General features: G+C 48.9%; 12 protein-coding genes and 3 non-coding genes across 15 annotated transcripts; 10 read left to right on the top strand and 5 right to left on the bottom strand.

Annotated features, from left to right (window-relative positions):
- Positions 1-47: 47 nt before the first annotated feature.
- On the bottom strand, positions 48-1,818 carry DEU56DRAFT_812199 (P-loop containing nucleoside triphosphate hydrolase protein). Its single transcript, XM_041353597.1, has 9 exons — positions 1,667-1,818; positions 1,574-1,616; positions 1,399-1,518; positions 1,113-1,348; positions 727-1,062; positions 452-673; positions 328-404; positions 209-276; positions 48-158 (listed from the first exon to the last, which is right to left on the bottom strand). The coding sequence occupies exons 1-9, from the start codon at positions 1,706-1,708 to the stop codon at positions 136-138; spliced, it is 1,167 nt and encodes a 388-aa protein (XP_041207041.1). The 5' UTR covers positions 1,709-1,818; the 3' UTR covers positions 48-135.
- Positions 1,819-1,821: 3 nt separating this feature from the next.
- On the top strand, positions 1,822-1,904 carry DEU56DRAFT_t77. Its single transcript has one exon. It is a non-coding gene; the product is annotated as a tRNA-Pro (tRNA).
- Positions 1,905-3,364: 1,460 nt separating this feature from the next.
- DEU56DRAFT_739411 (GC-rich sequence DNA-binding factor-like protein-domain-containing protein) lies at positions 3,365-5,506 on the top strand (the record flags this gene model as incomplete). The annotated part of the gene is made up of 3 exons (XM_041348729.1): positions 3,365-3,724; positions 3,776-4,001; positions 4,056-5,506. The coding sequence occupies 3 exons, from the start codon at positions 3,365-3,367 to the stop codon at positions 5,504-5,506; spliced, it is 2,037 nt and encodes a 678-aa protein (XP_041207040.1).
- A 565-nt stretch (positions 5,507-6,071) lies between these two features.
- DEU56DRAFT_812188 (WD40-repeat-containing domain protein) lies at positions 6,072-9,216 on the top strand. Its single transcript, XM_041353596.1, has 14 exons — positions 6,072-6,231; positions 6,296-6,481; positions 6,537-6,788; positions 6,837-7,016; positions 7,066-7,228; positions 7,281-7,373; positions 7,422-7,478; positions 7,528-7,563; positions 7,612-7,663; positions 7,716-7,834; positions 7,883-7,958; positions 8,012-8,316; positions 8,365-8,860; positions 8,913-9,216. Exons 1-14 carry the CDS (start codon positions 6,109-6,111, stop codon positions 8,989-8,991), a joined length of 2,217 nt encoding a protein of 738 aa, XP_041207039.1. The 5' UTR covers positions 6,072-6,108; the 3' UTR covers positions 8,992-9,216.
- A 97-nt stretch (positions 9,217-9,313) lies between these two features.
- DEU56DRAFT_859474 (uncharacterized protein) lies at positions 9,314-11,679 on the top strand. Its single transcript, XM_041355307.1, has 2 exons — positions 9,314-9,508; positions 9,574-11,679. Exon 2 carries the CDS (start codon positions 9,614-9,616, stop codon positions 11,195-11,197), a length of 1,584 nt encoding a protein of 527 aa, XP_041207038.1. The 5' UTR covers positions 9,314-9,508; positions 9,574-9,613; the 3' UTR covers positions 11,198-11,679.
- Positions 11,680-12,055: 376 nt separating this feature from the next.
- Positions 12,056-12,819, top strand: DEU56DRAFT_812170 (uncharacterized protein). Its single transcript, XM_041353595.1, has 3 exons — positions 12,056-12,423; positions 12,475-12,544; positions 12,626-12,819. Exons 1-3 carry the CDS (start codon positions 12,347-12,349, stop codon positions 12,707-12,709), a joined length of 231 nt encoding a protein of 76 aa, XP_041207037.1. The 5' UTR covers positions 12,056-12,346; the 3' UTR covers positions 12,710-12,819.
- A 921-nt stretch (positions 12,820-13,740) lies between these two features.
- Positions 13,741-15,042, top strand: DEU56DRAFT_757303 (uncharacterized protein; the record flags this gene model as incomplete). Its single annotated transcript, XM_041350110.1, has 3 exons — positions 13,741-14,631; positions 14,683-14,889; positions 14,950-15,042. 3 exons carry the CDS (start codon positions 13,741-13,743, stop codon positions 15,040-15,042), a joined length of 1,191 nt encoding a protein of 396 aa, XP_041207036.1.
- A 495-nt stretch (positions 15,043-15,537) lies between these two features.
- On the top strand, positions 15,538-16,327 carry DEU56DRAFT_812159 (uncharacterized protein). Its single transcript, XM_041353594.1, has one exon. The coding sequence runs from the start codon at positions 15,594-15,596 to the stop codon at positions 16,296-16,298; it is 705 nt and encodes a 234-aa protein (XP_041207035.1). The 5' UTR covers positions 15,538-15,593; the 3' UTR covers positions 16,299-16,327.
- A 900-nt stretch (positions 16,328-17,227) lies between these two features.
- DEU56DRAFT_812155 (uncharacterized protein) lies at positions 17,228-17,671 on the top strand. The gene has a single exon (XM_041353593.1). It carries the CDS (start codon positions 17,250-17,252, stop codon positions 17,622-17,624), a length of 375 nt encoding a protein of 124 aa, XP_041207034.1. The 5' UTR covers positions 17,228-17,249; the 3' UTR covers positions 17,625-17,671.
- A 1,501-nt stretch (positions 17,672-19,172) lies between these two features.
- Positions 19,173-19,254, bottom strand: DEU56DRAFT_t76. The gene has a single exon. It is a non-coding gene; the product is annotated as a tRNA-Ser (tRNA).
- Positions 19,255-19,591: 337 nt separating this feature from the next.
- On the top strand, positions 19,592-20,411 carry DEU56DRAFT_872029 (uncharacterized protein; the record flags this gene model as incomplete). The annotated part of the gene is made up of 3 exons (XM_041355752.1): positions 19,592-19,759; positions 19,814-20,016; positions 20,060-20,411. The coding sequence occupies 3 exons, from the start codon at positions 19,592-19,594 to the stop codon at positions 20,409-20,411; spliced, it is 723 nt and encodes a 240-aa protein (XP_041207033.1).
- Positions 20,412-20,653: 242 nt separating this feature from the next.
- Positions 20,654-23,060, top strand: DEU56DRAFT_441398 (X-domain of DnaJ-containing-domain-containing protein). The gene is made up of 14 exons (XM_041346240.1): positions 20,654-20,870; positions 20,923-20,988; positions 21,051-21,106; positions 21,160-21,187; positions 21,241-21,279; positions 21,341-21,421; positions 21,511-21,990; positions 22,047-22,120; positions 22,169-22,240; positions 22,300-22,402; positions 22,460-22,516; positions 22,568-22,630; positions 22,713-22,789; positions 22,858-23,060. Exons 1-14 carry the CDS (start codon positions 20,838-20,840, stop codon positions 23,009-23,011), a joined length of 1,383 nt encoding a protein of 460 aa, XP_041207032.1. The 5' UTR covers positions 20,654-20,837; the 3' UTR covers positions 23,012-23,060.
- A 102-nt stretch (positions 23,061-23,162) lies between these two features.
- DEU56DRAFT_441588 (uncharacterized protein) lies at positions 23,163-25,574 on the bottom strand. The gene is made up of 14 exons (XM_041346241.1): positions 25,285-25,574; positions 25,017-25,227; positions 24,936-24,963; positions 24,607-24,884; positions 24,486-24,558; positions 24,337-24,426; positions 24,142-24,290; positions 23,988-24,081; positions 23,852-23,934; positions 23,717-23,796; positions 23,642-23,657; positions 23,562-23,588; positions 23,359-23,510; positions 23,163-23,293 (listed from the first exon to the last, which is right to left on the bottom strand). The coding sequence occupies exons 1-14, from the start codon at positions 25,453-25,455 to the stop codon at positions 23,264-23,266; spliced, it is 1,482 nt and encodes a 493-aa protein (XP_041207031.1). The 5' UTR covers positions 25,456-25,574; the 3' UTR covers positions 23,163-23,263.
- On the bottom strand, positions 25,330-26,972 carry DEU56DRAFT_441627 (uncharacterized protein). The gene is made up of 4 exons (XM_041346242.1): positions 26,697-26,972; positions 26,393-26,640; positions 26,282-26,333; positions 25,330-26,067 (listed from the first exon to the last, which is right to left on the bottom strand). The coding sequence occupies exons 1-4, from the start codon at positions 26,914-26,916 to the stop codon at positions 25,694-25,696; spliced, it is 894 nt and encodes a 297-aa protein (XP_041207030.1). The 5' UTR covers positions 26,917-26,972; the 3' UTR covers positions 25,330-25,693.
- A 264-nt stretch (positions 26,973-27,236) lies between these two features.
- DEU56DRAFT_t75 lies at positions 27,237-27,321 on the bottom strand. Its single transcript has one exon. It is a non-coding gene; the product is annotated as a tRNA-Pro (tRNA).
- Between the last annotated feature and the right edge of the window lie 222 nt (positions 27,322-27,543).

Here is a 27,543-nt window from a genome sequence, read left to right as displayed (position 1 = left end):
AGCGACGCGGAAGTGTGTAGACTATAATAGGGTGAGTTAATGGACTTCTTGAATTATTTCGTTTCTGAGTCGTGGATAACCCTCGAATGTGAGATAAAAATGAAATACAATGCAGGCGGTATATTACATGCGGGTCTATGCAGAATACTCCAACTTGGCTGTGAATTGTTTGAGAAAATGCGCCGAACTACAAAGAGCTTGTACTCACTCTCATGCTTTTTAGCATCGCTGACCTTGCGTGCAGCTTTAGTAAGATCTTCTTGGACGATGTATTCTCTTCGCGGGAATAAGCAAAACAAGTGCTTGCTATGACAAACTAGAACTCACCGGTCGTCTCTGATGGCGAACATGCCTGCTTCTGTCACCACATTCCGCAGGTCGGCACCATTGAACGCATCCGTGAGCTACAAGCAGGGTGAGATGAGTACATGATGAGATCAATACGACTGACCTTCACAATTGCTTCATAATCAATATATCCGTTCTTGTTCACGGGCTGTGCATGAATCTTCAAAATCTCCAGTCGTGCCTGCTCGTTTGGTAAAGGAATTTCAATCTTCCGGTCTAGTCGACCAGGACGGAGGAGAGCGGGGTCAAGAGTGTCTGGCCGATTTGTTGCCATGATGAGCTTTGTCTGTCCTAGGGAGTCAAAGCCATCCATTTGGTTCAATAGCTGTGTGAAAATTAGCTTGATCCCACAAAGAAAGTGGAGAGCAAAACGCCAACCTCCATCAATGTTCTCTGGATCTCACGGTCCGCGCTTGTGCCCTCTGAGAATCGCCTTCCACCAATGGCATCGATTTCGTCCATGAATATCACGCAGGGCTCGTGGTCCCTTGCGTATCCGAACATTTCACGCACGACTCGTGCACTCTCACCGATGTACTTGTCGACGATAGCAGAGGATACTACTTTGAGGAAATTGGTTTGAAGGGTGGCTGCAACAGCACGGGCGAGGAGGGTTTTACCCGTTCCTGGGGGACCGTATAAGAGGACACCCTTTGGAGGTTTGATGCCGACCCGGAGGAAAAGTTCTGGGCTGAGCAGCGGTAGCTCGATAACCTGGAGAACATTAAGTATGAAACAGCAGGAAGAAATTATGACAGACATACCTCGCGCAGCTCTCGTACCTGCTCACCCAAGCCACCAATACCCGCAAACGATGCACCACCAGGATCTTCCAAGCTCATCTTGTAAACCATGGGATCTACTTCTCTTGGGAGGATACGCATGATTGTGAGGGTGGTCATGTCGAGAGACACTCGTGTGCCTGTCTTGAGTTTATCTGCTGGTAGGGCGGGGCGGTAAGAGACGACATATCGAGGCCCTGACGATGCCTTTACAATGACTATGCTGTGATTGAGCGCCTCAGTAAATGAAGAAAGCTAATGGACTGACATCGTTCGTCATCTAGTTGTTTCATGACCTCTCCAATAATCTGCCCAACGGACTGTACGGCTTTAATATCATCCTCGGTCTTCGCGTAGTCAGCCTCGAGATCTTTCAACGAAAACCGCACTGTATGGTAGCAACATTAGAATGCTTTGAATGCTTCGAATGAACAAACACTGACAGTTCTTGAGACTCTGGCTCGAGTTCTCGTGACTCTGCATTTTCTATAGCAGAGCTTCAATCAGCAGAAACGCAAGGCAGGCAGCTCACTTACATCCCGGTAGCTCTTGAGAGCATCCTGTCTTCGTTGGTCCATTGTGCCAGATGATGTTGTCGTTCCTTAAGATGGACGCGCGAAGGGACGCGTCAGTTAAAGACCTATTTGGAACTTTCACGATAATAATGGTTTATTAGCTACAAGTTTTCATCGGCCTGGTGGTCTAGTAGTATGATTCCTTGTTAGGGTTCACCCAAATTCGAGGAGGTCCCGGGTTCAATTCCCGGCCAGGCCCTTTATTTTTGTCATTCATTCTTTCAAAGCAGACAACCGTAAGGATAGTATTTCTTCTACGTCTATAGCTACATCTGAGCTAGCTCCAAGGTGGCTTATGATTCTCTATGGGCAAGTCACGACCGCAAGACTATCTACCTCCGAGTTGGCGTACGCTGGCAGTCACTCACCGTCAATGTTGTTTTGCAGCTGCAAAGTTAAAGTCATCCATGCAGCAGCCACCATCAATTTGAAGATTCTAATGAAGCCGGAGAGCCGCCTCTTTCCAAGCCGCCGGGAGTCCCATGTGTGTTGAACGCAAGTGATCAGCAATTATTCAAACATCCCGAGAATATCTGTGGCAGACGGTCTCTTCTCTCATCCAACGCAGAATAAGCGTTGCTGTCCCTTCGCCATGATCGTGATTGTAAAGGACAGCTGTCACCCTCTGCAACAAGTCTTCGCTTGCAGGGGTTATGACACCGACGACGATGACTACCCGGCATGCAGATATTGTATCAGTACTTAGTTGATCATGATTCAGTGGGAATTTTCATGAACACTGCTAACAGAATGTTACGCACTCGTACGTGGCCTCATGAGTTTCAGTGATTGGTCTATACTTCAGCCGTCCACGGACAACTTGGTGGAGTCACTTGGAGTGGCATAAGTAGTCGTACCAAAGTTAGCCTGAGAAGTGGTCACGAGTCTACTTTAACTTATACAGGCCAACGCGGTTTATGTAACTGAAACCTAAACATCACCATGCCACGCCGGAAACATCAATTCCTCGATGACGAGGATTCCGACTCTTCAGAAGGCTCAGAAGCTGACGTTAACCTAGACGACAATGATCCAGACGTTCGTGCTGAACGCGCCCTCTTTGAAAATTCGCACAAACGACGTCGGAAGAATGGTAAAGAAGCTGCAACTTACGGCGTATTTGGCAGCGACAGTGAGGATGAAGGCTACGGTGGCCTAGGCTCGAAACGCAAGAGAAGCGATTGGACGAAGGCTCCCGCGTTTGTCACGAAGGGACAAGTACATTTGGATGACGATATCGAGCAGGCTGAGTACACCGAAGATGAGGAAGATAAGGATGGACTCTCAGCACCTCCTTCGCCCCGGGTCCAAAGTCATGACTCTGAGGAGGACGAACCACCAGAGCAGCCGGCGTTTGGCGGCATTGGTTCAACTAGAGCTAAGCCAGAACCTCTACTGCAGAACTTTGCGAGAGGTGGTATCGGTTCTAGATCTAGTGCTCCATCTGAGCCTGCTATCGCCTCCCCCGCCCCCACCAAACCAGCATCTACATCCGAGTTGCCAACCACCTTTGGAGGTAGCAGTGTCTCTCGTGTCCAACGCTCTTTCCTCCGCAGTGGGTCCTCCTCTACGAGCAAACCATCCACTCCGTTACCTGCACATGAGCAAGCACACTTTAGCAAGATTGGGAGCACCCTTGGTGCTCAAATGCTTGCAAAAATGGGATGGCAGGCTGGTACGGGTCTCGGTGCGACCGGGGAGGGTATCGTCATCCCAATCGAGAGCAAGCTGCGCCCGAAGAAAATGGGTATTGCGTTCAAGGGTTACAGGGAGAAGACGGAGCAAAGCAAACTTGAGGCTAAAAGGAGGGGAGAGGTGGTCAGCGACGATGAGGAAGAGGTGCGGCCGGGACTGAAGAAGAAAGGCGATGCGAAGGAGAAAAGGAGCGATGCTTGGAAGAAGCCGAAGAAGGTGAAGACGAAAGTGGAGCACAAGACATACGAACAAATTGTTGCAGAGGCTGGACAGGAGCCTGCCGCGTCCGGTATTGGTCAAATTATAGATGCGACTGGCAGAACGGTGAATACTACTCATATTTTCCTGTCTCACCTGACTCAACAATTAATCCAGCCTCGTGAAGTTGCGTCACTTGCCGACATATCTTTATCATCGTGGACACCATCAACCGATCCCACTCGAATACCAGAGGTACGGCATAACCTGCGGCTTATTGCAGACGCATGCAAGAACGATCTTGACGGGCTTGCACGTGAAGCCAAGGCTCTCGAGGAACGTAAAAGATTCACCACTCAAGAAAACGTCCGGTTGCAAAAGAAAGTCACCGATGAGGCAGAACGTATGTCTGCGTCTGTTTTTCAATTCCATCATTACTCATGCGCTGTGTATGTAGTCATTGCACGACTACAGCAGGTAAACCTTGTCGTGAACGATATTGGCGCAAAGGCGAAGGAGCTAGCCTCTGTTTATGAGGCGACTTTGGATGATTTTTCGCCTTTATTTTCCACGCTACTGGTGGAGTACCCAACAGAATTTGACAGATATCGGTTAGACGAAATTGTTGTCGCAGCAATCGCGCCGATGGTCAGACGCGTCATTGCCCAATGGAATCCACTCCAAGATTCTTCAGGCTTGGTCACAACCTTCCGCACATGGAAGCAAGCGCTGAAAGTCAATTCCATCGACAAACCGCCAGACACTCAGATTGACATGTATGGCGCGCGTACTGTGGCACCCCCTCCTGCTATTGAAAAGCCCATGACTCCCTTCGAATCCCTTCTGTGGAATGTATGGCTACCCAAAGTCCGTACCTGCCTTAACAACGAGTGGTCGCCTGAGGACCCTACGCCAGCTGTGAAGTTGTATGAGGCATGGTCGACATTCCTCCCGCCCTTTGTGCGCGATAATATCCTTGACCAACTCATACTACCCAAAGTGAGCAAAGCCGTTGCAGACTGGAGCCCGAAGCGTAGTACGGTGTCCTTACACGCATTTGTATTCCCTTGGCTCCCATACCTCGATCTGCGTATTGACGGTGTTCTGGGTGATGCGCAAAGGAAGGTCAAGAGCCTTCTCAGGAGTTGGGTACCAGCAGACGGCGTGCCCAACGACCTTGGTGGATGGAGGGAGGTTTTCGACCAAAGCGAATGGGAGGCGATGCTCCTCAAATACGTTGTACCGAAATTGGGCTCGTTATTGCGCGACGAGTTCCGCGTCAACCCTCGCAACCAAGATATGGGACCGTTACAGCATGTTCTTGCGTGGTCCATGCTCTTTCGCGCAAGCGTATTTGTCCAACTGCTAGAAACTGAGTTTTTCCCGAAGTGGCTGGATGTACTGCACATTTGGCTTATACAGCCGAAGGTCAGCTTCGAGGAAGTTGCACAGTGGTATTCCTTTTGGAAGAGCAGTTTCCCGGAGAGCGTGTTGTCCATGCCCGGTGTTGCACGTGGATTCACTCGCGGGTTGCAACTTATGAACACAGCTATCGAGCTCGGCCCGGATGCGCCTACGATGCTGAAACGCCCAGATCTACGTGCAGAACAGGCGATTGCAAATGCGTCTATGAAGAAGCAAACTGTACCAAAAGTCGCTCCTTCGCGGATTCAAGAAATCACCTTCCGCTCGATTGTGGAAGAGTTTGCTGCATCCCACAATCTCTTGTTTATTCCTACGGGGCGTGCACACGAGAAGTCGAGGATGCCGTTGTTCCGCGTTTCGTCCAGCGTTGGAGGGAAAGGTGGCTTGCTTGTTTATGTGCAAGACGATGCGGTGTGGGCGCCTGATGGGGATGAGTATCGGGCAATTACCTTGGAGGATATGGTTCTTAGGACCAACAAGTAGGGACATTCAGCAGCAATACGTATTCAACGTACATAGGCTTTGGGTCTGATTGCGTTGTGATTGCGACGTGTCCCAAGACGCGACGCGACGGTCAGGTGACCAACCACCTTTCAGTGTTAATGATGCCGTAGTGGTCAATATTAATGTCAGTTTGACTGGACAACGTGAAACTTCAAAGGGGCGACAGGAGGCCGCATTGCAAGCGCATTAATATTGCAAGTTGGTCACTACCACTACACGTAAATTCTTCCTGGGACCTGCAAGACATTGGATATTGACGGTTCCCTCTGGCTGGCAGCTTGCGCATGACCACATTGGACACTCACCGGCGCTCACTGCTCGAAAAGTCTTTCAGGTTTCTCAGTTTGCTACCATGTCTCCCAAAGTACCAGCTGAAATTATCGATGTCGATGCTCTCCTGTCAGATGAGGAAGAAAAGGGTGACACGGTTCAGTTCATAGGGTACGGCCCGGGGGGGAGCTCGCAACACACAAACGCCACCGGTCGAATGGTCACTCCCAAGAATGAACCAGTCGCTTCTTCGTCCCGCTTGCCTCCGCCCCCACGAATCAATTTGCAATTGAAAGAGTAAGTTTGCCATCATGACTCCAAGTGAGTCGTCGGTGTTAATTAGGCATTCGTTGATTATCTCTCCCTTGCCAACATCGTGCAGCAGACCTACATTCACTTATGCCCGTCCGGGGCTCTCTGAAGTTGTTGAAGAAGTAAGATATTATTTTCGAGCGTTCATGCGGTCGAGCACTCATGTAAAACCACCTTTACCTCCAGGAAAAAAGGAAAAGAATCGCAATGGAACGCGTCGGAGAACCACCTTTGAAGAAGCGCGCAACAAGCTCTACCATCGCAACTGTAAACGCGCCCAGTAGTCGAAAGGAAAAACGCAAGCAGCCATCTGGGCAGAAGGAGTTCATAGATTTGTCGACTTGTAGTAGCGACGATGACATCCTTGTCAAGGTAAGACTTTGCTCGATGACGCTCCTGTATTTGTCTTATGCACTTGTACTCTCAGAAACCCAGACTCGGATTCGAAGATGACCACTTGTTTGCGAACCGCGTGCCAGATATCTATGCGAATGATGAGAACACTTTGCAAATGGACTGCAGTAATGATACACATGACCCAAACGATTTCCTACCTCGCACGAGTGTACCGCCGTCCCTGTCCCAACCACTGACATCCGAAGATGCTGAATATGAATATGACTCCGAGGAGGAGTACGCGAATTATATGGCTTCTCTCGACATTTCGGATGAATCTAATGTGAGTGTCTCTTCAATCGATACTCATGTATTCAAATTTCGTTTCCAGTGGAAACCAGTGCCTGCAAGCAACAAGGCCGAAGATCTTTCTCCGAATGTAGAGCTCGAGGTCGAGCCGCCACCTCCACGGCCTAGAGAACTGCGGCCGTTGCGTCCAAAGTACTTCGCCGTACACTATCCAGTAACTCCCTTAGATCCAATTTATAAGGAGCAATACTTTTGGGGAAAAGTGCGTTGTTGTTTATTTTTGTGTTGGCGAATAACGAAATTTTTCTCAGTTAAATTCAGTGCCAGGTTTCCGACCGCGCGCACTCAAGCCACCTGCTCGACTTCGCTTCGCCAGGCACTTACCGGGAACCACGCGCCCTCTCAAACTGTTTCAAGATCTTGCGTACGATAAGTTGGGTGCTGTTCAATCGCATCGTCAGGTCGCATCAGGGTGTGAGTGATACCTTTACCTAAGTTTTGACATCATTCCTGACGAGTTTCTCAGCCATAAATAAGATTGTTCAAGTTCCAGGAGCCATCGTAGCATGTGCGGCAGCATCGGGTGGGCATCCCGACTATTCCGATGAAGATCGAGAAGGTGCGCGCGTCGTGTTCTCTTATTATTGGAGGTACTTAGTTCCCGCAGCGCCTCTGCCATCAGACAACAATGCCGGGACAATGGTAGTGTTCCACCGTGGCCGATGTAAGTCTGTCAAGCAAGTAGGAAGGCACTGCTTCAATTCCACTTTCAGGTCACGTTGTCGATGCTCACTGCATCAATCACGGAGGTAATTCTCTTCCCCACGAGTGACGCTCTTGACTGAACCGTGTTGCAGCTTCTTCAAAGAAATACTACACGATAAATGATGTATTATTCAATCCATTGAAGTATGGTTGGGCCCTGTGTTTATTATGCTTGATGAGTTGATAATCACTGTAGCCCCGGACAGTTTATATCGACTGGGAATGATTGCCAAGTGCAGCTTTGGCAACTGCCTAAGGTTGATGAAACAGAAACGAGCGAATCCATCGCCAGTGCCCCCTGGATGATGAATTCAAGTGAGTTAATCATTGCTACCTTGTGCTAACTGACGTCCTCTTTTATAGTGAGGCTCGGAGATGTTGCCCAAGACTTGGTGCCTTCGTCCGACGGTGCAAATATTGCCGTGTCTTGTCGAGATGGGTTTGTATCTCGTCCGAATTATCAGTGTGGTTGGAGTTGACAAATTTGCTCAGCACCGTTTCTGTCTTCAAGACGATGGATTTATTCGCTTCACCAACATGGCCCAGAACTACGCCTCCGCCTGATCCGGTGACGAAACTTCACGTTGCCCCTCCTAATGCCGACCACGCCGCGGGTACTGTACTGTGGGGTTCTGGTCTGACCGAACGTCTTGTGTACACATCTTCAGAACCTCACGACTCTGATGGTGAGGGCAAGGACTTGGGTTTCCACCGTGCACATGATATATCACGAGGTCGAGTGCTATTTCCTTTTAGTGCTAAAGAGGCAGGTGATGCAGGAGCCGTCAGTCCGGATGGTAAGTGAGTATCTTCACCTGTGACTCAACCGGTATAATCTTGTGCAGGGAGCACTTATGTGTTGATCACATGCGGTGAGAATAATAAGCATCCTATAAGGTTGTACGACGTTGCACGCAAGTCGGGGAATGTTGTCGCCGAAACGATACTCGAGCCATCTGTCTCAAAGATCGCTTCATTTGAAGCCACAACAGCCACTTTCTCTTCCGAAGGTCGCCTCCTTGCTGTGGCACGCTCAGATAATGCCGTGCATCTGTATGACATTCGCGCGCTAACCAAAGGTCCCCTCGCAATGTTCAAACACGAGGAGTTGGATGCAGTAGGTTCAGCCGGGTATGGTGCTGTTCATGCATGCTGGGTCGAGGGGCGGGATCGGCGACGAGTTGGCATCGTCAGCGGAGGCAACGACGGATGCGTGCGAGTGTGGGATCCGATGATTGCATTGTCGGACAAGTCCCAAGGTAAAGTGCTAGCGCGCACGGAGTTTGACGTTGCATACTTTGCCATGGGTGATATGTGGACGGGAGAGAAACCACTCGTTCTGTGAGCATCATCATATCACTGCTTTTTTTTGTAAGCACTAATCGGATTATAGTGGCCATTGTGGTGGAGGCCTTTATATTTATGACCACTTGGATGGTGACGGCCTACCGATCGAGATGCCCAAACATTGATATTCAGTAGCAAAGCACCCTGGTCTGCCGCGTTAGTAAATACCGACCGGACGTTTATGCTTAAATCATTGGATTTCAATTAGTTGGGAGATTGTTTAATTTTGCTACGGTACCACTGGTCGATTAGATAGGTTCAAGTTTGACTGGGGTTATATAACCATCATATGTGCCACCCCATCTGTTGCTCGCTGAAGTTTATACATTCATGCATTGAGTTTGCCCGTCTGTAGTGATTCTCGTTTATTTCGATTTTCATGATCACGGTAAGCAATTTCTGATATATATCAGGCTCTACCGTTATTATACCCGAGTGACGAATCCTCAGCAAACATTTTAAGTTAGCACTTGGCACGTTTTATATCTCTATTCATACCTCACCGAGAACACGCTGTTAGCTCGTATTTTTCACGGTCGAAGGACGCAGGGCCCCCATTAGTTTGCCAGGTTTGATACAACGAGAGTTGGTGTTCGGAAATTTGTGATACCGTACCGCGACCCGAACGTTGGACGGCGAAAGGTAAGACTACTCCTACATTTGATGTCGTCAGAACTTGACTGACGATTCTGTCCCGCACGGCGCAGGCCCTGTTGTGAAACTATCATCGTCATAAACATCTTCATCATGAAAATGTTATTGTCTCCCCAAGTCGATGTGCACATTCTTCGCTCGCACAAGAATAATCTGGCCCATATATCTGGCCTTCCACCGGAGATTCTTGCGGCTGTCTTCAGAAACTTCATAGAAGAGCAGGATCACCCGAAAAATGGCACCCCTACTTGTGTGATAGTCACGCACGTCTGCAGGCACTGGCGCCAAGTCGCCCTCGAGTGCTCGACTCTTTGGAGATATATCATTTATACCCCTGCTCGCTGGCTAGGCATCATGCTTGAGAGATCAAAGAACGCTGCTTTGGTCGTCGAGTACGATGTGACGGTCTCGCTACGAGATTGTTTGGAACAAATCCTTTCACAGCTACCTCGAATCAAAGTCCTCCGACTTAGCTCATTAAGTTCACTGGACATTGATCGCACTATCCACTTGTTATCATCGCAACCCGCATCACTACTTGAAATATTCGAATTCTCAGTCGTGATGTTCGGCCTTCCTACAACAAAGCCCATTTCAAACACTACATTCCAAGGACAAGCACCCCGACTTCGGAGTGTTGTGCTTACGAGTTGTAACTTCAGCTGGACATCATGTATTTTCAACGGGCTTCGAACTCTTTGTGTCAGAGGAACAGGAACCACCTCCTATCCTACCCTACCGCAGCTCCTGTCAGCTCTAAGACGTATGCCTGCATTGGAGCAGCTTACGCTTGAGCAGCTGTCTATAATTTCCGAGGAAACGAAACTTCTCGACAAAGTTCCACTCACTCGGTTGAAAAGTGTGGCACTGGGTGCTGCCTCGATCCGAACTGCCACGTCTCTCTTCGCGCAATTAGCCCTTCCCGTCGACGCCAAGATCGCTCTACAACTCACACAAGTTCAAGGCGTTCAAGACTTCTCTGATCTGTTTTCGGCCATGAACAGGCATCCCGTTGGATCTGGTTCCGTCGTTCAGTCCCTGCGCGCCATCCACCTTTCGCACCGCTCTTTTTGTGTCCAGTTTAGCACGTCGATGGCGATTAACACTGTATATTCCTGGAATCCTTGTGACGATGACATACGGTTATCGATTCAATTCACATTTACATCTGCTGAAGTCGACCCAAGCATCATTTTTGATATATGCCAAACCGTCACGCGGGACAGAATTCAAAAATTCTCTTTTGGGTCAGAGTTTGACCTTCCAGGGAGAGATTTCTGGCGCGCTGGGTCCTCCTTCCTCATGGACCTCAAAATTATCCATGTGAACAGCAGCTTCATCGGAGGCTTAATCGCTGCACTCGAGATTATCAAAGGCAAAAAGAACTCAGATATAGCATATCCGTCCCTCCGTGTTCTAGAATTCGAGGCGGTCGATTTCGAGGAGGATGAACCTGAAGAGTTTCGGGATGTCATAAAAATACGAGCCAAACATGGTGTTCCCATACACACCCTCCGACTCGCAGAATGCAAGAATTTAAGGGCTGATCAGGTGCAAGGTTTCAGGGAAGTGGTTGCGACTGTTGATTGGGATGAATATGACGACTCAGAAGAGCCCTTGGGAGATACCAAGAGTGACTTCAGTAGTTCTACCGATGATGCAGAGGCTGTTGATTGATAGACGTTTTAGAGCACGAACTAGGTGTTCACTTATCATTCAGGAAGCTGATTGTCGTTCGGGGGAAAGAAGATGAGATACGACTCGGACGAGCCTCGTTGAACAAACCTTGTACATAACACTTTAACGTGGTGGTCACTTGCGCATCTTTTAAGACCAGAAAGTCCATGGTAAATATTGTTGAATGTACTAGCAGCCAACCCATCTGCGTCAAAAATCGGTCAGATATAAGTATCAGAACATAAACGACCCCGAGTTTGAAATGTCGTGGACAAGCATATTGATGAAGATGAGTCTGACTATCGTCAGGTGGTGCCGTTCTGCCACCAAGAGCGAAAATTGAGAGACGAAGGCTAGAGGCACGCACACCTAGGAGCACACACAGTCAACGCCTGCCAATTGAGCATCGACCTGACACAATGTATTGAAGAGTGAGTGCGTGCGTCGAAGTAGTCGAGGAAGTAGAGCTCGATGGCCAAGACAAAGATGCATGTCAGCTGACTTCTGCCAGTGCAGGTGAGAATTTTTGCATAACTATGCTCAAAGAGTCAACAAAGAGTCAAACATTGTTTCGCACCGGCTTCGCCGCGGCCTCTCTCTGGCAACGTAACTTCGACATATTTCTCCACCAGCCCGAGTCCTCGTCACCTCCCGCAACTGTAATGCGCACCCCTCCACCGTCATCGTACCCAATGTATGATGCGCCCGGCACTGGTTGTCCAATCCAGCACAATGACCCACCTGTTGCAAAATCCTCGGGGGGATGTCCCATTGATCACTCTTCATTTGATACATTGAATCCCACCAATCAGATGCCCAACCTCCCTCAGATTCCCGCAAGCCGTACCGTTACCGACTGAGCGTATCATGTCATCCATACCGCGTGTGGTGGATAGTGAAACGGGAACTGACACCCGCTGAATGTTGGAGTACCCATTTCCTCAGCAGTTCCATAATGCACTGGTTTGGATACGCCCACTGAGCATGTTGAGATGGTGGTAGAGATACACAATTTTTTGAATGAGAGAGCTTGGGGAGAAGTGTTGAAGCGGGAGAAGGGGCTCGCACAGTGCGTTGTATGCTTGTTATGCCGATTATAATTTTTTACCTCTCAGGGAGGGTGACGAGGGACCGTATCTTGCTCGCTTTATGGGACGTCCGGGCGAGATGTCGCCAAAGGCAAGGTTCTGGATGTTGGCTGGCTGGTTACTTCTTTCTAGATTCAAGCAGGTTTGTCCTTGCTGTGCATTTATTAGATGCTGACATCAATATCACAGCACTGAGCCTCCATTCGATCGCCATGATTGGATAGTATGGCATCCGCGCGACGGAACAGAGATTCGCTATGTCATTGACTACCCCCAACGGGGGCCCCGGTTTTGCATTGGATGTCCGGCCTGCTCTTGACTCGTTTGAAATGTCCAACAGCGTGTCGCAGTGTGCATGGTCGACATATGGGAGGAGCTTCGCGAGAAAGGGCGGAGGGGAAGTGAACACGGGGGTAAGCCATAGGCAAGGTCGTAGGAGGTTATGGAGCACGCGCGCTCTACTTTCCCAATTCTGGATCGGTCGTTCGACTGTCAATAATCATCTTGTTTTGAGTAAGCTAATGAACACCTCTCGAGGTATTATACGCTAATGTGATAGATTCGCTGTCGGAAAGATTATTTTCAGCTCCTAATATGAATCAAAGGCACGGAAGATGTGGGTGCCCTTTCTGATGAGCTAGGTGGCTATTTGATACGATGATGTCGTCCTTCTTGTCTCACAGACTAGGAGCTAGAATTCAAATAAAGACGCACCTGCAGTTACATCCAGTGATAAACGGTAACAACCAACTTGTTCTCTGATAAAACAGTTTGACGCTGGGAGCAATCAAGAACGTCGTAGGTTGGTCTGGGCGGTTCCTCGTGTGGAAGGTGCTACACGAGGCACGTGGGTTGATCGACCATTGGGCGTGACCTTTGGAAGGTATTACTCAATTGCCGCATGAGCCATATTGACGCTTCAACCCGAGGGAGTATGCAATCCCGATCGGTCTCGATCAAAATATAAGCAAGCCAAAGTGCCCGCGGAGGCTGGTCTTGCTATATTGTTGAAGGTGACGTTTGTTGGACTGTCTACTATCCTGTCCATTACAGCTGACAGACTCAGGCCAGCATCGATATTGTGCACTGAAAAAATTCTACTGCTGAGGATATTCTTGATGGTTACTCCGAGGTGTTGTTTGGATCTATGATGTCGTGTGGAAGCAATTCCACTGCAACTGTGACCACAGGTGAGACATCCACAAGTGAGACATCCGCTGACTTTGAAATCGAAGAGAACGAGAGTTCCGCTCAGCGGCACATCGCAGATCTATTGAGGGCTGAATAGAGTGCTTGGAGCGGAACTTTCAATCCACTCTCCGCCAGTCCACATTTTTTTTTCATTTCCACATCAAATGTTGGGCCATAAAAGCCCGACACTGCCGGGTCTCTCGCCCACCAAAAGCATCTCTATCATCATCAACATTGAACACACACCCATCATTCTTCTAAATTATGTCCTCAAAGAGGAATCTGTCCAGCACCCAGAAAATTCACCGTCGCATCCCAACCCCACACACCTCTAAATCTATTACTCAGACATCTGGGCTTGATGTCTCGCACATCACCGATGTTTCAACCAATCCTCCCGACGAATTTTCTCATCAATCTGCTGTCTCTCTGACGACTCGTAACTCTTCTTTTTCGAAGCGCTCGTCAACCATGCGCTCGAAAACCAAAAAGCAACGCTCTCAGAAGTCTGCTGTTAACCCGCAAACGGTTGACCTCGACACGTCGGACTCAAAGGACCATTGGCTTGACCTTGCTTTCTTGGACCGCCATTGTACGCAGAAAGACTACTTCTGCAATTACTGGCGCTACATGGTAGCTGCCGAGCAAAACACTCGCCTCGATTACTTCCAGAATGCGATAGATGCGCACGAGCGCGAATTGTGGATAGGATTTTCGGATGATTATGTGCCATCCTGGGCGAAATGCACGGAAGCCCTAAATGGTTGGGAACGTAGCGAACGCAAGTGGGAGCAGGGTGGTTGGACTGAATGGCGGCCAGGTCCTATGATGTTGAAAGTGCCGAACAACAATTGGATCGGCGGCTTTCGCGAAGTTCTGGATGATGACAGCTATGCGAGCTCAAGGAAGTGGGTGGATGATGAAATTCATGTTCCCGCCGAGGACTGTGAAGATTACGGGGCTATTGACGGTTCATCCCCGGAGCAAGTTTATAAGCCACATCGACCAGTCGAGAGGACTGTCGAACCTCGCCCCTTCATCCCTCATGTCACTTCGACAAGTTTTATTCTGGATATCCCACCAGCCAATCAAGGGGCTTCTACTCTCCCATCCATTCCCTCTTCCCAGATACCTCGCGCTTCACCACATCGCCCAGTAAGTAGTGTCGTGGATACAAGTTTTCTCATCTCTCACAATCTCTCACAGCCTTCTGTTTCAAAACATGACTCGCGCACTGCGAAGGCATCCAGAGTGTCGTATGCTCCTCTGTTGATACCTGACCGCACTAGCCAGTCCTCTCGTCGTTCTCGGCGCATCTTCACGCCTGCCCCTACCCGAGTTTCAAGCGAGCACGCCGACAATGAAGTCATTCAGAAAAATCAGGAAATTGATAGAATGTTCAGATTTCTCAAGGTGAGGAGGTCTTCTTGTACATTGCGGAATATCGAGCATTGACATGTTTCTACTATTTAGATGAACACGGAGCAAAAAGTAGCCGAGATTCAACGGTTGGCCAGGTCGATGAGGCGAGGAATGGGAAATGCCAAATCAGGAGTTCATGGATGAGATCGCGAGGGCTGCAGTGGATTTGTATGATTTACACGCTGGTCAGCGAAAGTCCATGTTGTAACCCTTTTCGTGTACTGTGGGCGGAGTTCTGCAGAACAACATCGTCGGCTTTCGTTCAGCAATCGTTGCCGCAGAATTTGTTTATCCAAATCAATAAGTTAGTGCTTCGACCCGACACCCCCTATGAGTGAACTGAGCAGTCCCTAGGTGTCGGAGTGACAACACGCTGTGAAATTAGATGAACAATGATATCAAATATTTTGAGCGGCCTCGTCTTGGGCAACTACCGCGCTTTGGTCAGGTTCACATGGTGGGGAATTCAGCTGTAGTGGTCGTACGCTTGCTTATATACCGGTTGATTTTCCAAGCACGTGACGAACGCGTCGCGATCGAGTTTGTTTATCGCGCGCGCACAAACCTTAATATTCCATTGATATTCCAGGGTATAAATACAGCGTGCCCTCGCATATCAATCTCAGTTCAGTCATTCTCCTCTTCTACGCGTACCAGCATATTCTTACGATCTTCATCCTTTTCAATCAGCCATTATGATCTCTTCCATTACGACTATTACTGTCCGCGTCGCCGTCACTGGCTTTCTTACGGTCTTTTGCTTCAAACGGACCGTCGTCGACAATACCGCTCAGGTCCTGTCCGAAGCAGAGAAGGTCTCCGCTGGCCTCATTGCATACTCTATCTGCATGTCGACCTTCACGCTTGTTCTCGCCGCCGACGCAGCTGCACAGAGGATTCTCAGCAAGGACGCCAAGGACATGCCCGCCGCTCCAAAGGACGGCGACGCCGACTTTAATCCTGGATCCACTAATGACAACACCGCCTCCGCTACGCCTAATACTGTCGAACTACATCATTCGCAGCCATCTTCATGTCCATCTTCGCCTCCATCTCCTTCGCGTTTAATCGAATCACAGCCTGAGCCATCTCCAGCTCCATCATCATTGCGTTTAATCGAACCACAGCCACCTCTGTCTCCATCATTGCGTTTAATCGAATCGCCTGAGCCATCCCCGTCTCCATCTCCATCGCGTTTAATCGAATCACACCGTACTTGTACGCCTTGCATCAATCTTACTTCGCCGAACCTCTACTGCAAACGTCTGTCTACTGATTCCAACATCACACTCCTACCCTGCGACAACGACTTCATTACCAATGACTGTAAGTCGTTTGATGACCAAAACTCGGAGGTAAGACGCAGCGTAGTCTCAATTTCCACATTACCTGATGTTTGAGTTTCTAGGACAATCGCTCTGACCCGCCACGCCCATCCAAGCTTCGACCACTCATTCTAGTCATCAACCGCAACACGACAACTACTATTCCGTATCCTCCGCTCCCTGAACTCGCATATCCTATGGGCGCATCGACCCGACGTATGCAGGCGCGCCCTCTCTCCAACAGTCGACCTCAGGCTAGCGATCCTGGCGTCCCCCTTCCTGGATGCCCCATAGACGCCTTTACTCGAAGCATGGAGCCACTCGCTCTCTCCGATCGCCCGTCTTCCACCTCAAAGCTGAAGCCTCTATTTCTAGTTACGAAGCACGCAGCTGGTCGGCTCAAGCCTCTCGCTACTAAGCTTCGACCACTCATTCTGGTCACCAACCGCAACACAACACCTACCCAACGTATGCAGGCGCTCTCTCTCTCCGATCGCCCGCCTTCCACCTCAAGGCTGAAGCCTTTAATTCTGGTTACGAAGCACGCAGCTGGTGGACTCAAGCCTCTCTCTCCTAGCACTCTACTTCGACAGCCTACGACCAAATCGACAATGCAGACCCAGACATATCGGCCTTATTCACTGTCCCCTACGACCTGGAGCTCGCCACCCCAAGTGTTTTAAGGCTGCCTCTGCGCTCGCATACAACGCATATCTCCGACATCAGGTCCCCTACGACCAATCCGGACGACGGCCTCCTTCTGTCCCCTACGACCGGAGCTTCACCGCCCACGAAGTTGAAGGCCACTACCAGCCTATGCACACACCATGTCGCGCATCTTCGACGCCAGAGGTCCTCGCGACCCAATCTCGATGACATACTACTCGGCCTTCTTTACTATCCCCTACTAGACGACATTCTATGGCCACCGCCATGGTCACGCACGCATCTATCAGAGCAAGCTGATTTTCGTTTCTCTACTACCTCTTCGATCCGTATTTCCCTTCAAGTTGACTGGTACGACTCATGGACTCATCTCTGGCATGTATGTTTCATTCTCTTCTCTATGCCATCATCGAATTTTTTTTTCTCCTTGACTGGTACGAGACGGACATTGGACTCACTCACTCTCATCACGGACTTATCTCTGGCACACATTTTAATTCCTCTCATTTCCTCCTCGATATCGTGACCTTCGATTTATTTTCTCCTTTTCTTGATATGAGACGAACAACGGGACTCATTTTCATTATGGACTCATCTTTGGCGTGTATGTTCATTCTCTACATCATCTTCTTTGATTTTTTCCTTGACTGGTACGAGACAATATCGGACTCATTCAGTTTCATCACGTACTTATCTCTCTGTGGTATAGATCTTTCATTCCTTCAATTTTTTTAATCTGCACGGAAGCCTTGTTCGATTTGTTTCCCCCTTTTCTCATACGACTCTCCGCGTGATGTATGTCTATTTCATTGACCTTGTTATATTATACTTTATTTTGCGCATGTATGAGTGTGAATACAAAGAGCTTTGAATATGATTTCTTCCGCCTGAACATTATCATTTCACCCGTTCTCTTACCCAGAGTCTGATACTTTTCGAGTTTCAGTCTACAAGTAGTATTCGGACTCAAAGGTAAGTCTGCTCTCCTTCTCTGAAGTGAGAGGTTTAATAGGGGGCAGTTTAGGCCAAAATGTCACGTTCAAAAAGATAGCATAGAAATACTGCGACGTCTGTCATGTCTCCCCACATCTCAAGACCGCTTCAAAATTTAGAGACGAGGAATTCGTCTATGAGAATTGTGCTCTCCAGACAGAACTCGATGTGGTCCATACGAAGCTGGACGACCTCACTCCTAGTACCTCCTTGCCAACGGAAGTTCTGGAGCAAATCTATCTCCTTATCACTCCCCCATCATGGAGGATGACACTCCCCACTACTAATACTACCAAGATATGATAGCCGTCAAGCCAAGTATGCAACCGGCGGCGTGACATAGTCCTTCAAGTTGCTTGCCTCACCTTGTGGACCTATGTTACCCCATCTCTGGGCTATTGGTGGACAAGAGAAATACCTAACTTGAAAGGAACTCCCCTGACGCTCGAAATAATTACTACGTGATGAAACCTGTTTGGATTTGCGCTCATCCAGTTTGCATTAATGGGACGCGTAGTCCACGCGCGCATACTAGTACTCATCGTCTGTGCCACAGGAGCGCTAGTGAAGTCTGTTTTTGGCTAGGCTTCGATCTGGAGCCCATTACGATCGAAGAATTCGGACGGGCTTCCAGTCAAAGATGGTTCGGTCATGTCGTCGCAGAATTGTTAAAAGTGTTGAGGAAAGAGGCAGAATGGGCCTCATGAGGTTGGGATCCTTGTTTAAGCATCCTAAAGGATACCGATGATTACATCGAGTCGGATGCATCGATGAATTTTGAATCTATCTCGAAGGCCTCTTTAGTTTTAACTAGCACAAGATGAAGGCGTGTAGTCAATGTATTCACTGATCAAATCACGCATCCATATCGTGTAGTCTGCTTTCTCCAAGGTTCGTTGGCCGCATCAGGAAATGTCCGTCAACACGAACCTGGGATGCATTATGCATATGAGCTACCCATCCCTCCATATCGGACCCTCGGTTAAAGGTGTTTCTCCGATGTGAGACGTACTAGTCCCAAATATTGACGGTGAATGGACAGATGCGAATAAGCACTAGTAGTGCTAAGTGCTACGCACTTAGAGAGAAAAGTCAAAGAAAAGTGGCCACTTACGTAGAGTAGGTAATTCGATTGGGACTCCGAAAGGAGGGACAATGAAGGCTATTTCAGCCAAATCTGGTCGTCAAAAGAATGACGGGTAAGCACAATCCACGCTCCTGCACACGGTTCGATGTTGGTTCGACGAGTGCAAAATTTCACTGGTGATATTTTAAAAAAAAAGAACACCCCGACGCCAGCAGGACTCGAACCTGCGCCCTCAAAGAGGAACAGATTTCTAATCTGTCGCCGTAACCACTTGGCTATAGCGCCTCGTGTGTCCTTGGATCGATGACGTATATGTAATGGAATGTGGACACTTGTACTGTGGCCGTGCGATAACCGGGTGCGGACGTGTTCGGTTACGTAGGATTGCTATACTTAAACTCGCCTTGCGCGAAACCATTACCAGACCGTCACTGTTCCTACTTGCTTGCAAGGCACCTTGCATGCATGATTCACATCTCTGAAGGACCCTAGGCGAAAATAACGCGTACAACGTCAATATTTATTACATCACTTGCTGCGTACTGCGCACACGAGTTACCCGAGTCACCACACTTAGATCTTGCACCCCTCTTCTCATTCCATCATACCAATTCGATCTACGATGAACGCCCTGGCGTCTTCTTCACATGTGTCTACTAGCGACAAAAATCCATCACGCCAGCAGAGCCCTGGACTTGGTGGAACTGCTTCACGCTTCTTCGTCTCCATGCGCAAGTCCATCAGTCATAGCCTTCTGGCATCCCCCAGAAAACGACATGCAGACAACCTAGTGAGCGAACATTCTCATTTTCTTTCAGACGATTCTCATTCTTCTCCCGTGCAGCGTGGTGGTGTTGGCATGTATTCTACGCCCGAAGAACGAAACCCTTATGTCCAGCCACGAATGCACGCGAGATACAGAGAATCCGCGGCTTCCCGTCCTACCATTGAGCAAATTGCAATGGGTCTCCATGTTTCCTGCACACCACATCTGCGCAATCCGTGTCACCACCGCCATTCTGCACCTTCATCACCCTCTCATATACGGTACCCCCCACGACTCATCCGCAATGCATCGTCCCACGCACAGCCTCCCACCACCCCCTTCCCGCTCTTCCCTCAAGAAAACAATTACTAGCACTACCTTAAACTGCCCCCCTCCGAGCTCCATTGCATTACTCGGCCCATCTCCCTCCACCTCTACGATCAACTCAGCAGGTCCAGCAACACCAGATGGCGCGCGGCCCGTGCTGTCCCTAAAGCATCGTATGTCGAAGTTGATACTCGGTTATCGCTCTGCGTCCTCACCGGTGGCACGGGTCACATCATTAGCGTCATCAGGAAGTGGAAGTGAAGGAACCCGCCCGACGACCCCAAGAAAATCAGTGCGATTTTCTACCAGCGTGCTTGAGTTGGATGATCAAAATCTCAAGCATTCATAATCAAAGACTCTTAGCCGCGCGGAAGTTCAGCTACCTATCTTATATCATTAAATCGCACTTTGTTTACCCAGCGCCGCATTATTCCAAGGGATGTAGATGACGGTCCACTCATCATTCACTATTTTATTCCACTTTCATTGTAGCACTGGAATTTTATTCGTTATACATCATGTCCGCCATGCAATTTAACCCTGCATTTTTAGCACGAAATATTGATTTCTCGGTCAAGTCCGCTTTCTCCGTCGTTTACAGGTTTCGTGGCTGTGCTACTGTCTTTCGGAGTCCAGTGACATCAGGTTGTTAACGTTCATCCCCCTTGCCTTTCGGACTCTTCTTCTACATCCTTTTTCTTTTCCCTTCCATCAAATAGACACACCATCCACATCAGCACTATAGAGGCGACAGGCGCACAGATAATTCTAATCAATGGCACCAGTCGAAACAGAGTACTATGACTTGGTGCGCAGTACTCCACGTCTCTTACAGCACACATTGACCACCAACGGCGTAGTTGGATGTCCCCGTGGACGTTAACGATACAGACTTAAAGAAGGCATACAGGAAGCAAGCAATGAAAGTGCGTATACTCCTCTCTGGTTTGGCTTTGGCAAGACGTTGCAGCTTACTCATCTGCCGTAGTACCACCCAGACAAAAACTCCTCTTTGGATGCGGAAGAGAAGTTCAAGGACATAAGGTACAGCTGTGGTTTACCCGTCTATGACATGGCAGCGGGCTGATGAGACATAGTAAAGCGTATCAGGTGCTATCAGATGCTGTACGCTCTTTCGTTCACTCTGATGATTTGAATCCAAACTGAGATACGATTAGAATTTGAGAGCGGTATATGACAAGAACGGGAAGTCTATGGTGCGCCAATCTCCTCCATAATACGAGAGTTGAAATTGAGATGTGACTTTACGTGGTTTAGGTGGACAAGGAGAGTACAGAACTAGACGATGCAGCGGGTTTCTTTGCAAACGTATTTGGTGGAGAGCGATTCAGAGATTATGTGCGTTCCTTTGTCTTTTACACTCGACAATTATTCCTTATGATTCGTCACGATCAACTGCATTATCGGCTAACCTTGGTGACACGCAGATCGGCGAAATATCTTTAATGAAGGAGATGACATCTGTGGCACAGACAGTAATGACCGATGAGGAACGTGCTGAGCTCGAGAAAGAGGGCATCGTTCCGCCACAAGCAGCAGTCTCGCACGAACCGCACGTTCCCGCACCTGGTCCATCGACACCCGGTCCCGCTGATAATGCTTCGAAGCGTCAGTCTGTTTTGGGGTCTCCGACCCCATCTAATGGCGGCAAGGAAGGCAAAGAGAAAGATAAGAAGCGCAGTAAGCTCACGCCAGAGCAGAAGAAGAAGCTTCAGGATCTTGACGATGAACGCAAACGCTCGATGGATGAACGAGTAAAGACGCTCACTACCAAGCTAATTGAGCGACTACGACCCTTTGTGGATGCGAAAGCACCTGGCGACAAGGACGACCCTGAGACAAAGGCATTCGAAGTCCGGATGAAACTCGAAGCAGACGATTTAAAACTGGAGAGCTTTGGGGTCGAGGTGTGTGTAGCTGGTGTGCATCAGTGGTTTGAACTCACTAAGTGGGGGATTGACAGCTGCTACATACAATTGGGACAGTGTACATGATGAAGGCAACGTCGTACTTCAAGTCGAAGAAGTTCCTAGGGATGTGAGTAGCGCTCTTATTGTCCCATTATCTACTGCTTATACGGCGCAGTGCAGGTTTCTGGTCGCGAATGAAGGAGAAGGGTTCAGTGGCAAAAGACGCGTGGGGCGTCATTGGAAGCGCGTTCGTTTTCATCTGTTCTCTTCTGTTCTCTTCTCACGTTCACGACATATGTAAAACAGATTTAGCGTGCAGTCTCTCATGTCCGAGATGGAACGCTTGCAAAAGAAGGGGGAGCTTGATGAGGAGGTGCTGCGGGCACTAGAAGAGGATGTTACAGGCAAGGTCCGTGTGCTTCGCAATACGGTTGATTTTTTGGCGAGATAAGTTGACACGCACTAGATCATGCTAGCGTCTTGGCGAGGCACGCGTTTCGAAGTCATTCAGGTTCTCCGGGAGGTGCGCAAGGGTTTCTTGTGGGCGCGCAGCAGTTGAACCATTCCTATTCAGGTTGTGGATAACGTGCTCAAAGATAAAGAGGCGTCCGATCAAGTTTTGTTTTACCGGGCGAAGGTGTGTCACTACGTCGCCCTTCGGATATCGTATCCGCATCTAAACATTGATGTGACGTCAATTTTACCTTTGTTTTTGTCAGGGATTGATGATTATGGGTCACATATTCAAAAGCACGGTCCCCGATGAGAGTGACGAGGTCCGACGTGAACTTGAGCGGTACGTTCGGCTCCCATGTTGATTCGCGGTTACTAAGGTTCACGTCGTCTTTCTATTTTACATTTCAGAATGGTCGCAGAAGCAGCTGAGGGCAAATCAAAGCATCACCATCTGCGCGGAAAAGCCCGAAGAGAAGGCAACACAACGCCTGAGATGCTGCCGAATGAAGGCGAGCATCCAGTGAGGGAGCCTGGGGGAGATTCCGAGACCCGTGCACCTTAGCGCTGAGACAGCCGGGATTTGGAGCGAAGTGAGGGCTTGGGCACGCGTCATCGTTACATATGCGATCGGATCTTAGGACTGCTTTTGATTTTTATGACTATTCTTTCGAACGGCTATCGAACGGGATCTGTGATGAATTTTGCTGTGATACTCTACATATAAGTACATACACGGTGTGGTAGTCACCTATCTCTGAACCTAAATCCACATTCAAACGTACACACTCTAATAAGCTCTCCGTTATGGATCGCATCAAAGGCTGGCCTCAAAGGCCTCTCGTACCTGTGATATAAACGTTGAACACGACGACACGACGATTGAGATTAACCGATAGGCAATACACATACCCGCTTGAAAAAAACGTTGTCATCCAGGACACGGAAGCCCGTACACGCCAAGGCCTTGGTGGTAATCATACATGCTTTGTGGGCTTCCGTGGTTCGCGCAGAATCAGCGAATGCTGGCGAATGATTTCCCCCATTGGGCCGTGTAGGGATGGCTTCAGTGTACGGTCAGATAAGTGTAAAGATAGTCGCACCACACAACATACCAAAAGCTGGATGTAGCGAGGGCAAGACTAAGTTACCATGAGCACAAAATTGGCAAGCGACTTCAGAGGGATGCACTTGCCGTATGAAACGTTGCCCTAGAGCGTAGTTTGTCAATGCGTATGTGGAATCGGGGAGGTTTAATAACCAAACGTACAAAATCTGTGGACGCCCCTGAGGGATATTGCCCGACATGCATGCCAGATTGTTCATTCATTGCTTGAGAGAAGGCACCCGCTATATAAGTGTTAATTATCCTGACTGATCAAAAACATCTGAGAAGATGACTTACCGAGGATGTTATTCTGCCGTAAATCATAATAGGGCGTGTTCTTCGTGAGCTTGAGACGGCAGGAAGTCGCCAACGCGGCACCCCTGTGGACCTTGTAAGATGCCGTCGACCGTACAAATGTGACATAGAGGCTGACTCAAAACAGGCGGACACTCTTGCTGTCAGTTTCGCTAACTGGTCTTGTGTCGGCGCTCGGACATACCACCTCATTTTGGCGTAGTCAGGGATCACTGTAAAAGGCTCGCTGGATTATTCATGTTTCAATACTGCTAGAAGTTGCTAGACTGTACCATTCGCAGCTCTCTCGCTGCCATTTATGACGCCATGCACTCTGTGGTCAGGTTTAATCTGCTGCCGTAATACGGAGACACTGGAGTATGCTAAGAACGCAGCATCAAGTGCGTTGGCGCCTTCCCATGGAGCATCTCCAGCATGAGCGCTGTTTGCGTCAGTTCATGTGATCATGTAAGAATCACAAGACCCACGATTGCCCAAAGAACTCGGCATCTATAGATTGCATCGCCAGTGAAGATACCACAAACGAAGACAGCTCGGGTCCAGGGGAAGGATGACACCTGAATTAGTCACGTATGCGTCAGTGATGTTCGGAATGTATTCAGCAGGGCACACGGACATTAAACAAGCATCCATCCCTTTGTAGGCTCCTCGCTCAAGCAGGATAATCTTTCCTCCGCCACCTTCTTCAGCTGAAAGAGAAATGAGTAACTCGTGTCGGCCGAATTTGGACGCATTACCTGGGGTTCCTAGAAGAACGACTGTGCCAGGAACGTTGTAGGTTTCCAGTGCGGATTTTATGGCTAATGCCACGCCTACCCCACTGATTGCAATGAGGTTGTGGCCACAGGCATGCCCAATCACGGGTAATGCGTCCATCTCCGAGTTAATTCCAATGGTTCTACCTCCCTTTCCGTGGGTGTATTCAGCCCTCCAAGCAGTCTTGAGACCGAGGTAATGCCTCGTCACGGAAAACCCGTGGTTTTCCATATAATCAGACAGGAGATTGTGTGCAAATCTATGAAAATTCCATCAGTGAAATGCGTGTAGGATACGTGGCCCTGCAGACATTTCTTCAAACATCAATTCTGGGTGGCCTGCGTCTCCCACAGTCAGCAAATATAGACGGGGCCATAACTACGGAGCTTACTGTGAATCTGGACACTTAGATATCGTAGGGAGGAATCGAGTGTGTCGACCATGGTTTCGATAGTGTGCCTGATTTCTGCACGTATAGAACCACCAGGAGAAGGCAGATCTGAATAAACGGGAGGAGCATCCCACTGGCATGCTGCAGTATTGAATTTGCTGCTTCCAAAGTCACAGCACGTATCGTAAAACACGCGGGAAGTCAGATCTGTCTATGGGGGCCAAAGGAGTAAGCTGCGCGCGGAAAATGGTGCCAAGAGAAAACATACAAGATCGACGTCCCTTTCTGAATCAGGCGCCTTTAGTGTCTGATCATATATCTGGGATGTGTTAGCTTGTTTGGAGGAACTCTTAGGTATGCGTCGAGGTTTGAACTTGAACAGGCGTCTTAGAGAAAGGCACCCGTTACGATGATTGGCATCAGAGGCGTCTAAGGACATCAGAGAGACAGCGATAAGTAGCGGCGAAGAGTGGGGGATCACTAAATGGGGTCCTTGGTAACATGACTGAGTTTATCAACTATTCGGCGCTTGACACCTGGTGCATATCGAACGCGGAATAGAGTGTGATCCGTACTCCGGTACCATCGGGGTTAGGTAAGTCTACGCGTACGGTTGCTCACGTTCATCTGTGATAGAAGATTGGATCAGGCGCTACTTCGTGTGTATCTACACATTCTCAAGAACCTGGTCGCGAGGTCAACTGAGGTCGTGCGAGATCCTGCAAAGAACTTTCCGTACTTTCACCTCCGCGGAAAAATGCACCTATTTTTCTCCAAATGTTATCTCCTTGCTGTGGTGTTGGCATGCTGTCTTGCCCGCTCAAGCCGAGGACAATCTTTCCATGGCGTGAGGAGAGATGACAGTGATCCATAGATTCACCTTCAGAGGTCGGAGTAGTGCCGCCGATAAGTAACAACATTTTTGTTTTCTTCCCGTTCATGCTGCGGATGCTGCTAGACAATCCTGGAAGAATGTCAAAACCGCCCAATTTGCTACCGCGTATCTGCACATCCCCGCAAAAAGTTGGGGGGAGCAGTACTACCATCTTTCCTGGTGGATGACAAAAGCGTGTCAGTACCGATTACAAATGTATGACACAGAAACGCATCGATGTCACTTTTTGATGTGTGACATAGAAGAGACAGATTGGGCGGATAAACGAGATTTTCCATGGTTGGTTGCCCAAGTGGAATCCGACGCAGACGGCCCTGTCATCGGACCTTCACACACACCAGTACTACCACCACCATCGGTTTCAACTCACCTCTTCGGGAAGTTACCTTCAGCGTGATGCGTTTACCGGGATGTACAGAGCTCTGTTTCAAGAAACAATGAAACATAACCTTATGGAGATGGAGTTTGAATTGTTACTCACCAAGTTAACGGCGATATCTCCATGACGGGTCGAGATGTCAACTATTGCCCGACGGCATTGTTCCGACGACCCTTTGGTCGCTAGAGTCAGAAAGATTGACCCGAACCGATTGCGAAAAACCGCATGTGGTGCTGCGGAGAGAAAGTCGACTGCTTTCCTTAGCCCTACTATGTCACTGTGCCTGGCTGCAAAGCCTTGTAGAACGGATGGCTCGTCTCCTGACACATCAGGGTCAATGATGTACGCTCCTGCATGGGCCAAACTTAAGACAAACGCAGGGAAAGAATACATAAGTGATGCTCACCGGATATCAAGTCATGATGTTTTTCTAGCCGAATGGTCTTCACTGTGGGCGCATTGGCAAAACCTACTAGGTGACCCGGCGATACCGCAGCAGAACCTGATGCGAGATTACTGTACGGCGGAGGGTCACCATCTGGAAAATGGGACGATGAGGATTCCTTTTCATCAGGAATGTGCATAGTGGTCTGTAGCTGCTGTGATTCCTTGCCCTGCAGTATCATTTTGACAGTAGTGCACTCAGTACTTGAAGTTATATGGTTCTAGGAAGAGGCCTATTACCAAAAGGGGCTGACACCGGGCACAATGAAACTGCGCACGAGCTGCGCCGCGGCGCGCCGCTGCTGCGTAGAACGAGAACTGTATTGCACCAATCAGTCACTTCGCGTGCTGCTGGAAGGAATTTCAAGTTTGAAGCCACATCTCACAATTACTGTACTATGCACTAATGTAGTGATGCTTCAGAGGGTCCTATCTTTAGTGATAAGTGCTGCGCAGCGGCGATGTTCTTCCAGGGCTCCTAAAATACTGAAAGCAACAAAAAGGGCCTGGCCGGGAATTGAACCCGGGACCTCCTCGAAATTGGACAATCGCCCTAACAAGGAATCATACTACTAGACCACCAGGCCGTGAAGATGGATCCGCTTTGATGCACTATTACCTCCGGCGTACTGGAACTGCAAGCTCTTTGCATTTCAAGAATTAGGCATTATGTCTGATCAGTCGTTCCCTCAATAAGCACCATAGTCAAGATTCAAGAATGTGATTGTGGACATTGATTCAGCGTTTGAATTTGAACGTTGAGTTACAGTACCACATAGTGATAAGTAATCTTTAGAATTCAATAGATG

The sequence above is a fragment of the Suillus clintonianus genome (genome assembly GCF_016758775.1).
Source record: "Suillus clintonianus strain FC179 chromosome Unknown DEU56scaffold_50, whole genome shotgun sequence".
Taxonomy (NCBI): Eukaryota; Fungi; Basidiomycota; class Agaricomycetes; order Boletales; family Suillaceae; genus Suillus; species Suillus clintonianus.
Note: the sequence above shows the minus strand (reverse complement) of the source record. Positions and strands in the feature narration are given on the sequence as shown.

Bases quoted from the DNA above. Each gene is read 5' to 3' on its own strand.
- DEU56DRAFT_441588 (XM_041346241.1), bottom strand. From the start codon at position 25,455: ATGTCCTTAGACGCCTCTGATGCCAATCATCGTAACGGGTGCCTTTCT. The intron at 24,964-25,016 runs GTAAGCTCCGTA...TGGGAGACGCAG, and splicing joins TCTAAGTGTCCAGATTCACA to GCCACCCAGAATTGATGTTT. The intron at 23,294-23,358 runs GTATGTGTATTG...TTTATATCACAG, and splicing joins ACAACGTTTTTTTCAAGCGG to GTACGAGAGGCCTTTGAGGC.
- DEU56DRAFT_812199 (XM_041353597.1), bottom strand. From the start codon at position 1,708: ATGGACCAACGAAGACAGGATGCTCTCAAGAGCTACCGGGAT. The intron at 1,617-1,666 runs GTAAGTGAGCTG...GCTCTGCTATAG, and splicing joins CTCTCAAGAGCTACCGGGAT to AAAATGCAGAGTCACGAGAA. The intron at 405-451 runs GTCAGTCGTATT...CCCTGCTTGTAG, and splicing joins ATTATGAAGCAATTGTGAAG to CTCACGGATGCGTTCAATGG.
- DEU56DRAFT_441627 (XM_041346242.1), bottom strand. From the start codon at position 26,916: ATGATACTGCAGGGCAAGGAATCACAGCAGCTACAGACCACTATGCAC. The intron at 26,641-26,696 runs GTGAGCATCACT...TGGCCCATGCAG, and splicing joins ACATCATGACTTGATATCCG to GAGCGTACATCATTGACCCT. The intron at 26,334-26,392 runs GTGAGTAACAAT...TTCTTGAAACAG, and splicing joins GAGATATCGCCGTTAACTTG to AGCTCTGTACATCCCGGTAA.
- DEU56DRAFT_441398 (XM_041346240.1), top strand. From the start codon at position 20,838: ATGGCACCAGTCGAAACAGAGTACTATGACTTG. The intron at 21,107-21,159 runs GTACAGCTGTGG...GATGAGACATAG, and splicing joins GAGAAGTTCAAGGACATAAG to TAAAGCGTATCAGGTGCTAT. The intron at 22,403-22,459 runs GTCCGTGTGCTT...GACACGCACTAG, and splicing joins AAGAGGATGTTACAGGCAAG to ATCATGCTAGCGTCTTGGCG.
- DEU56DRAFT_859474 (XM_041355307.1), top strand. From the start codon at position 9,614: ATGAAAATGTTATTGTCTCCCCAAGTCGATGTGCACATTCTTCGCTCG.
- DEU56DRAFT_812188 (XM_041353596.1), top strand. From the start codon at position 6,109: ATGACTCCAAGTGAGTCGTCGGTGTTAATTAGGCATTCGTTGATTATC. The intron at 7,374-7,421 runs GTGCGCGCGTCG...TAGTTCCCGCAG, and splicing joins TTCCGATGAAGATCGAGAAG to CGCCTCTGCCATCAGACAAC. The intron at 7,564-7,611 runs GTAATTCTCTTC...ACCGTGTTGCAG, and splicing joins TCACTGCATCAATCACGGAG to CTTCTTCAAAGAAATACTAC.
- DEU56DRAFT_812159 (XM_041353594.1), top strand. From the start codon at position 15,594: ATGATCTCTTCCATTACGACTATTACTGTCCGCGTCGCCGTCACTGGC.
- DEU56DRAFT_812170 (XM_041353595.1), top strand. From the start codon at position 12,347: ATGGGACGTCCGGGCGAGATGTCGCCAAAGGCAAGGTTCTGGATGTTG. The intron at 12,424-12,474 runs GCAGGTTTGTCC...TCAATATCACAG, and splicing joins TTACTTCTTTCTAGATTCAA to CACTGAGCCTCCATTCGATC. The intron at 12,545-12,625 runs GTCATTGACTAC...AATGTCCAACAG, and splicing joins ACGGAACAGAGATTCGCTAT to CGTGTCGCAGTGTGCATGGT.
- DEU56DRAFT_812155 (XM_041353593.1), top strand. From the start codon at position 17,250: ATGGACTCATCTCTGGCATGTATGTTTCATTCTCTTCTCTATGCCATC.